The sequence below is a fragment of the Lichenostomus cassidix genome, chromosome 13 (assembly GCF_008360975.1).
Source record: "Lichenostomus cassidix isolate B80296 chromosome 13, HeHo_3.0, whole genome shotgun sequence".
Lineage (NCBI taxonomy): Eukaryota > Metazoa > Chordata > Aves > Passeriformes > Meliphagidae > Lichenostomus > Lichenostomus cassidix.
This window is the reverse complement of record NC_139494.1, coordinates 12,549,802-12,558,542: the sequence shown is the minus strand read 5'-3', so window position 1 is coordinate 12,558,542 and position 8,741 is coordinate 12,549,802. Positions and strand designations below refer to the sequence as shown.

At 50.6% G+C, this 8,741-nt stretch overlaps 1 protein-coding gene across 2 annotated transcripts; it reads left to right on the top strand.

Moving 5' to 3' along the window:
- Positions 1-683: 683 nt before the first annotated feature.
- On the top strand, positions 684-5,717 carry ATOX1 (antioxidant 1 copper chaperone). 2 transcript variants are annotated; one of them, XM_085073764.1, is made up of 4 exons: positions 721-884; positions 2,338-2,413; positions 3,660-3,816; positions 5,500-5,717. In XM_085073764.1, the coding sequence occupies exons 1-3, from the start codon at positions 879-881 to the stop codon at positions 3,791-3,793; spliced, it is 216 nt and encodes a 71-aa protein (XP_084929890.1). In that variant the 5' UTR covers positions 721-878; the 3' UTR covers positions 3,794-3,816; positions 5,500-5,717. The 2 variants fall into 2 exon arrangements, with proteins under 2 accessions (XP_084929891.1, XP_084929890.1); XM_085073765.1 differs by lacking the exon at positions 5,500-5,717 and having other exon boundaries at positions 684-884; positions 3,660-3,915.
- The last annotated feature ends 3,024 nt before the right edge of the window (positions 5,718-8,741 follow it).

The following is an 8,741-nucleotide window of genomic DNA, read 5'->3' as shown; positions in this document are numbered from 1 at the left end:
CCTCTGCAGGGCAAGAGTGGGGCAGGTAATTCCTCTTTTACAAAAGCATCAGTGCAGCAGCAGCATCCTCTGCGCCTTAAAACGAGTATCCTCACCCCCAGCTGGTGTGGCAGCAAACAAGAAGCACCCTGGTTATTTTCCCTGCTACAGGTTGGGCTTCTTAAGAGGAAGATGCTGAAAGGCAGCACGTGGTGAGGAAGTGTGTCACACTACACTGCTCTGCCAGCTCTCTGAGCCCTGATGTGATGCACTGTGCGCTCTCCAGCTTCCCTGGGAAAGCACCTGAGCTGCTCCCGGCCCTGCTACAGTCTCTTACACCTTGAGTCAAGTTTTTCAGAAACTAATTAATTTTCCTTCAAAGGGCCGTACAGCCAGGGAAAAGGAGGGGGGGGAAAAAAAGGCAAACAAAAAACAAAACCCCCAAAGCAAGCAAGCACATCTTCAGGAACAGCCACCCTTCTTCTCAACCTGCTCTGCAGTGGAGACCCCCCCAAACCTCCCTCCTTCAATATCCAGTCTACCGGAGCTCTCCCAAGCCAATACACCTCAAAAACCTCAAAAGACGAAGAGGAATGATCTTTCTCAAGCAGCCCGGCCCCATCTTCATGTCTCTCCCCACCTCCCTCCCACAGCCATTTGTCCGTGCTGATCCTCAGCCTGCAGAGCTAAGGCAGCGGGCAGAGCACCCGGCAGGGTTTTGGAGCTCCACATGGACCAGCCACCATCCAAACACTCTCCACCGCTTTTCCCTCCATCCTCCGTGGCATCCCCGCCTCCCGAGGCCGCGGCCGCGCCATGGGGCCGAGCACGGCCCGCCCCTTCCTCCGCGCCGCGCCCGCCGCCGCCGGGGATCCGGGATCCGGGACCGCCGCTCCGCCATGCCGGTGGGTGCGGGCCGGAGGGCCTGGGGGCTCTGCGGGGACGGGACGGGGCGGCGGGCAGGGAGGGCGCTGCCCGGTACCGGGAGCGGCCGCGGGGCTCCCGCAGCCCCCGGGCTCTCCGAATCGCCGGGGCTCTTCCAGCGCACTGGGGCTCGCCCATTTCCACAGGGTTCCCTAATCCCCCGACGCTCTCCCAGCTCCCCAGGGCTCCTCCAGTCCCCCGAGACATCTCCAGCCTCCCAGGCTCCCCCAGTCCCCCAGATTCCCCCAGTCTCCGAGGCTCCCCAGCCCCCCAGGATTCCCCAATTCCCCGAGGCTCTTCCAATCTCCCGGAGCTCTCCCAGGGTTCCCCCAGCCCCCGGAGCTCCCGCAAGCCCCCCGAGGCTATCCCACTTCTCCAGGGCTCCTCCAGCCTCCGGGGCTCCCCTAGTTCCCCGGGCTCTCCCAGTCCCCGAAGCTTCCCCAGCCCCGCAAGGTTCCCCCAGATCCTGCAGTTCCCCCAAACCGCAGGGTTTCCCCTGTCCCGAACTTCCCCAAACGCAGGGCCCCCCAGCTCCCAGGGCTCGGGTGCAGAAGGGGAGCACTGGTGGGCTTCTCCTTCCTCACTGCCTGCACGCCTCCCCAAAGCACCCAAGGCCTGTGGGAAATAAAAGGGAAGGAAATGGCATTTACACTGAAAAAAAAAATAATGGGAACCTCCAACCCAAGCTCCTTGCCAGATAAATAATCCCAAGAGGGTTTTAGCCTCACAGTGGCAGGGGGCACAAGATAGTTCTGAATAGAAGGAAATATGGGTTGTAGATAACAACTGAAAAATAGTTTTACTTTTCTTTTTTAAGGAAAGTAAAAAGCACGTGCAAGAAGAAGGAAATTAGGACCTGTCTGGTGCCAAAGGTTGAAGGCAGTTGTTAAGTTACAGGCAAACAGTGTTTTGTTGATCCAGTGTTGCTCACAAGTGGTGGAGGTATCGCTGGGGCCCCAGTGGAGTGGAGGGATGTAAAACAGCCCTAATTTTCCTTAAATTTCTGTTTTGTTTTTATTTTTATTATACTGGGGACCAGAAGCTTTGTAGATGCAAGAAGAATAGGATGGGAAAGCACTGAAAACCTCGCAGACTTAAGTCAGGACATGCTGGAAGCATGAGATTTGCTTTTCCTGGGCTCCCCTGAGCAAGCTGAGTGAGTCCAGCAGAGGCCATGGAGCTGGCAACCTGTGCTGACTCTGGAGATAGCCAATCTAAAAGGCCCCTCAGGATTGTGCTGTGACAGCATAAGGACACCATAGGGAGGAGTACCAGGAGCCTTCAGTTTTGCTGAGGTTCCCTTAGTGGGGTCTGTGTGAACCTTTTGTCTTGGGAGGCTCTGAACCCACCTCTGCAAGGAAAAAAGCAGGTGTGGAGTGCTCATGGTGTGTTTCCAGCTGTGCTCTCCCTGACCCCTCGACTACCTCTTTTCAGAAACACGAGTTCTTCGTGGACATGACCTGTGAAGGCTGTTCCAATGCAGTCACCCGTGTCCTGCACAGGCTGGGAGGTGAGTCAGTGCTGGGTGTGGGACAGCCAGCTCCAGGGCAGTGCCCTGGCATCCTCCATCCTGAAGGATAACGCTGTGGGTAGAAGTTGAAAGTTGGAAACTTCTCCTCCTTGCTCTGCTCTGAGCCTGCTGCTTGGTTGGTAACAAGTCACTGGTTGCTTGCAGGTCTGTGACCCCTGGAGAAATGTCAAGGGAGGGAGGAGCTGCCGTGGCTGCAGGTGGCTCTGAGTCACCAGGGCCTCACCCTGAACCCTCTGGGAAGGACACTGGTAGACCCCTGCTCAGGCTGCCAGAAGGAAGGGAGGTGGATGTCCTGCCTGGCCTTGTTTCCAAGGAGGCCTGGGGTGTCTGTGGTGCTTCCCTAGTTGTGTCATCAGTAGTCACAGTGAAGAGCTGCTGAGCAGAGCATTTGGTGGTTGTCTGTGTAGCCTGTTTTTAATACCACCTGGAAAATTATAACCCATGTCTCCTGTTTGCTGGCATTTCCAAGAGAGAAGGATCTGGCCTGTACTCACCAGTTGTGAGGACCTGCTCCACTCCAAGGGAGAGCAGTTTGCAGTCACCAAGGCAAAGGCCTTCCAACTTCTTCCAGACCCTGTTACCAGCCTGTGACAATCCCAATTTCTCTGTGTATCTGTCAGCACCTCCATCACTCTTCAGCAGGCTGGCCAATACCAGCCTCATGTGATGATGTGGCAGAGCTCTCAAAGCTGATACATACCTACAAGTTTTTGAAAATACATGACTGCATAGAGACTTCATGTCCATTTCCTTTCACTGGGCTGAGAGTAGCTCACCTTTATTGGGAAAGCCACATGGTAAAATGTCTCTTCCCTCCTTCTGCTTAGAGCTGTTAGGTGATACCACCAGCTTAGGAAACCTGTCCTGACCTTATCCATGCTAAACCACAGCACAAGCTGAGCTGGGTGGAGATTGTAGTGGTTGCTTTAAATTCAGTTTACTCTGGTTCCTGCATGAGTGATTGTGTTGTTCCAAGGTGGGGTGAGCAGATTAAAGCAGTTGAGGGACTGTGGTGCCTGATGAAGACCTAGAGCAGATCTGGCTACCTTCATACCACTGCTGGCAGGATACCAGTTTGGTTTTGCTGGCTGGTGGTGGTATTTCTGGCAGGAGACAAATTGTCCATTTGACTGATGGCCTGGGGAGCACAGATGTGTGAAGGTGAGCTTTCCCTGTGCTTGCACCATTTGGCTGCTTCTAACTATGCAAAATTTTTTTCTCATAGGTGTCAACTTTGACATTGACCTGCCCAACAAGAAGGTGTGTATTGACTCGGAACACAACGTTGACACCCTGCTGGAAACTCTCAAGAAGACTGGAAAGAATGCCTCCTACCTTGGGGAGAAGTCTGCACAGTAGCCTTGCCTGGTGTGAGGAGCTAGGTATATACCAGCTGTATCCAGTGTGGAAGAGAGACATCTGAGCTTTTTCCAGCTCTCTCAGTAAAATAGGTGTCTTCCTGCAAAGCACAAATTTAAAAACACCTGCAGATCCAGCTTCAGCAAACCCCTCATAGCACAGAAGCAGCTGGAGCACACACAGGGACCCCTTAGCTATTCTGTAAAGTCCATCTGATCCCAGCCTTGGCTGTAGTGGAGAGGTAGAAGGCAGCCTCTGTGCCATTCCCAGGTGAACCTAGAGTTTGCCAGAGCATATTGTGCATGAAGAGAAATCCCAAAGACATTTAACAGCTGGCTAGAGATAGTGGTGGGCCCCAGCAATAGCAGTGAGGGTGATGGGACACAAAGACCCCTTTGGGTGTGTGATGCTGTGGGTTGATTCTTAGCACAAGGATCTCCAACAGCTGATTATCTTGATAACCCTGTTAATCCTCCACTAAACTCAAGGATGGAAAAGCAGCAGCTCCCTGGCACCCTTCTGGATGTAAAATGTTTGGTTTCAGAATTGCTCCCAGTACGCACAACCCCTGGCCAACTGTCTGCCCCAGTGACAATCTGATTGCAGCCCACCAATTTTCCCAGAATTCCAGCACTATGGAGACATGTACAAAACTCTCCTGACTGTAAAATATATTGGCAGACAAGTGGAAAAGAATAAAGTAGGGGAGGGCTGCCCACTCACTGCATGTTGTTCTTTAGTGTGCAAAATTATTACATTGCATCTCCTAAGAATTTGTGTCTGTCAGTGGAGCTTTCTGATCCAATGACCTTTTTTTTAAATGGTCTGGTTGGATCATCACAAATACCCAGCACAGATGCACTGAAACCAGTTCATGCTGATTTAATTCCCAGTCAGTAAATTAAATCAGGGATTTATACCAGCAGGAATTAAACTGATACAAGAAAGGGCTGAGCTGATGGTGATGTGTGTGCAATAGATCTGCACTGTTTAATAGACTGACAACAGATTTAAATCTGCAGTTTGTATCATTTGAGCAAGCTCTCAGTGCTTCTTGGAAATTGTCTAAAATCATAGCTGTAATCAAATAACAACCCTACTTCAACAGAGAGGCATGCTCTGAATTGATTAGTGCCTCAAATAGTTTTCTGCTCCTAGTATGGACTGCAGAGGCTGTTACAACTTGCAGGGACTTGTGGACTGTGTGTCAAGTGCCTGCAGAATTTAACTATTACAGCAAAGCCAGCCTCAAATAACAGGGATGTGTCTCTTTTCCTGGCCCAGTTTTCCCACTTCTTTCCTTCTATTACATCAAGGCAGCCAGTGAGTCAGTTCAGCTGGCCAACGTGGCAGAATATTTTTGTGGATGCCTTTGTTTTCCTGTTGGAAGTTCTTTGACTTATCCAAAGATAATAAGATAGAAAACAAATGAGGCAGGGGGCTGGACTGCCCTTGCAAGCACTTTCCTGCAAGATCACTTTAGCAGTCAGGCTAAAAATCCACTAAATTTAAATTTTCTGCACCACATAAGGGAGTATTTTTAGCAGCTCATCTGTGAAAAGAGGGAAGTTGCAAACCCTTGTCTCTGGTGGATGGAATTCTTTTGGCTCATGACCGGCAGAGGGCATCTCTGTATAACGTTCTCTCCTCTGCGCCTTGGTATTTTTGTCTTCATTTATTTAATTAATTAATTATTTGTTTTGCAGGAACTCAAACATGACTTCAGCAAAAAGATGGCTAAACTGTTTGCATGTCTCCCAGCTTGCTGTGTCATTTGACCTTTGCCAGATGCTGGAAAGCAGAGGGCTGGCGGGAGGAGACAGCTGGGCCTTGGGCTTTACGAGTGGAGAGATCGAGAGGAGGAGGTTATGTGGTGTTTCTAGTCCCACAGTAAATCAAGGCACTGCTTTTAACTTTCAGTGCATGTCTGTGTGTCCTGTGTGTCTTTGTACTGCTTTGAGTGGTTCCTTGTGAAAGTCTCTCAGGAAATTGCACCTATCCTTAGCAGTTGACTGCAACCTCTGCCTGAGGGACACATCTTGGCAGTTGTTTTTCCATCACAGAACAGACAAGCTTTCCATTTGGGATGCAAGTTCTGGGAAGAAGGGACGTTGGCAGCCCCTCTAAGTCAGTGATAACCAAGAGTTCTTTTGAGCTTGATGGGGCCTTGGAGCACAAATGTGCAGAAGAGAATGCCTGAGCTGATGAGAAATACAGAAGGGATGGAGGAAGAAGAAGGGTGTGGAAATGTCCAAGGTCTCTTATTTCCTGGCCCAGGGACCAGTGTTCTGGCCTGTACTGTTGCTTTCATTTAATTCAGGTTTTCAGCCCAGAGGAGGGATTGCATGTGTGTGTCCCAGTCTGCTGTCTCTCGTTTCACCTGGAGCATCACCTCCTATGCCTAACAGTCACGTGAGGCTTGTTCTACAGAAAGGAAAACCAACTAAGGTTTGGAGGAAAATGTTACTCTGTATTTTAGAGACTTTTTGCACTTGTACATTGAGATTACTTTTGACATAATTGCAACCTATTTTTTGTAGAGTAGTTTACTGTTTCAAAGTCATTAACCTTTGATCCAAAGAAAGATTGATTGCTGTATATGCACTTGCAGGGGGCTGGAGAAGCACTTCAGGGAAACTGTTGCAGCCACTTTTTATTACTGCTTAATTTAAGGAAGACCAAAGGCTACAAGTGTAACATCACTGCTTTATTCTCTTGCATTAAAGCCTCCCAGTAGCAGGAAGTTTCCAGAGCCAAGACCCAGAACCACAATCTATTTCTGCTTTGTGTCCTTGCACTCAGATGCCTGGTGTGACCCCTCCAGGGTTCTGGGGAGTGAGTGAATCCCTTTCCCTAGCCCACCCTTGCTGCTCTGAGCTGATGTTTGCCAATCTCAATTGTTATTTACTGCTTTCAGCTTCCTCCCAGGCTTGGCCAGTGCCCAGCTGGTGCTGGTGGCTCAGCTCTGGTGGCAGTGGCTGGGGGAGGACGTGTGTGGCAGCCTGGCGAGGAGCTGGATGGCACAGCTGGCCTTGGAGCCAGCAGTCCTTGTGGCACTTGCTGTCTGCCAGGCTGGCAGTGGAGACTGGCAGTGTGGTGCCCACACAGGATAACTCCCACTCTGTCTTGCTGAAACCAGGCTGCTTGTCCTTGGTGTCTGGGCTGCAGCTTGTGCTGTCCATGCTCCCCTGGCTGCTCTGCTCTCTTTTCCTTGCTCTGTTTTGGGTGAAGCCTGCTTATCTCTCAGATAGACTAGGAAAGGTTTCTGCCCCCAGCCAGCCAGGAGGTTCATGCAGATACCTGAAGTTCCAGCACCCATCTGCAGGGCTGCAATCTCCCAGCTCTCTCCTCCATTGTTCAGTGTGGGCAGAGAGGCCACACACTGCTTTAAGCTCTGGCCTACTGAGTAATGCCACCCTGTGACAGTCCTTACTGTGGAGTGTGGGCTGCACTTGGGCTGAATACAGCCAGGATTGGGAAATTGGGGCAGGATGGTTGAGTCTGAACAGAGCAGCAGGCCTGCAAGGTGGCTGCCTGAAAGATTTATGGAAGAGCTTTGGGAGAAAAAAACAACTTCACAGACTAGAACAATAAGAGAGTCACTACCTGAGCAGTTTCTTTATTTCACCACTGCCCAACTGCAACACTTTCATTTATCATGTTAACCTGAACTTGACTGCATCTCATGGAGAGGGATAATGTGGCCACAGCGTTTTCCACAGGAAACAATATGCCAGACACTGAGGCTGTTTTCAGACAAGGAAATGCTCAGTTTGCAATGCAAACAGGAAAGGGTGGCACTTGGAAAAGGAGCTTTCCTATACCACGGCCACCCTGGCCCTGCAGGACATCCCAGTAACCTGCTGGCAGGGTGATGTGTCAGCAGGATGAGCAGCTGGTGAGGTCCATGGTGCATTGCCATCCGTGAATATATCATCCCAGCAGCAGGGAGACTTCACTTCTAGTTTCTTTTTTTCTTTTTTTCCCTTCCCTTCCCTTCTGGTTTCTTCACAAGGATCTCAGCCCAGCTCCAGCAGAACTGTGAGAATCCACAAACGGCCTCTAGCTGCAGCACCAGTAAGATCTGGGCAAACCCTGTGGGACAGGCTTTAAAAGTTCTTTTGTTTCCCCTGCCTCAAAATGATCTCCCCCCCAACCCCCCCCTCCTCAGTGTTTCCAGCAGACAGCATTTGCTTTCCTCACCCATTTCTGTTGTGTTTGCAGCGTTGCTGTGCTTCTGGGTGTCATTTTTCACCCAGTGTTACCTTCCCCCGTTTTTTAAACCAAAATCTGATTTCAGTGGAAAAGTCTACAGCCTCCAAAGCCCAGTCCTTTCTCCACAAAAGAAAAGCCGTGGTTATCCCAGGGCTGCCTTAAGCACCACTGGCTTTTGGGTTCTTTCTAATTACCTGATGACAGCAGGGGATGAATTTAGCCAAAGGAGCAGTTGTACTCAGTCGAACCACCCAGTAAATGAGAGAATTTCCAAAATAGCACTGCAGGCTGCAGAAAGCAGGCAAGGGACAGGAGATCCCCCTCAGTGCCTGCAAATGGTGATTCCTGGTGGCTTGGCGAGGTAAATTGCTGTGAAATTTCAGGGTGGGAAAGAAGGGCTCAGTTTGCAACAATCTCAGGAATTTCACAGGCGTGTCATGTCTGGGTGTTAAGACAGTTACACGGAGGATTCATTACCAAAAGATGGGGATTTTCTAGTCTTACTCTGCTTTTAAATGTTTGCTGTTAGAAACAACCTGCCTCAGGCTTCCACCTTCACTCGCCTGCCTGTTCCCAGCCCAGGCACAGCAGTGGCAAAGCTGGGAGCTGGATGAGCACCATGGCTGATGTTTGGCTTGTGGGCAGGATTGTACCCCCACACTTCTGGGGTCGATATTAGCAAGATTGCCTTGACCAGCTGCCCTTTGAGCTAAGGCTGTGCAGCTGGACCTGG

Bases quoted from the DNA above. Each gene is read 5' to 3' on its own strand.
- ATOX1 (XM_085073764.1), top strand. The intron at 2,414-3,659 runs GTGAGTCAGTGC...TTTTTCTCATAG, and splicing joins TGTCCTGCACAGGCTGGGAG to GTGTCAACTTTGACATTGAC.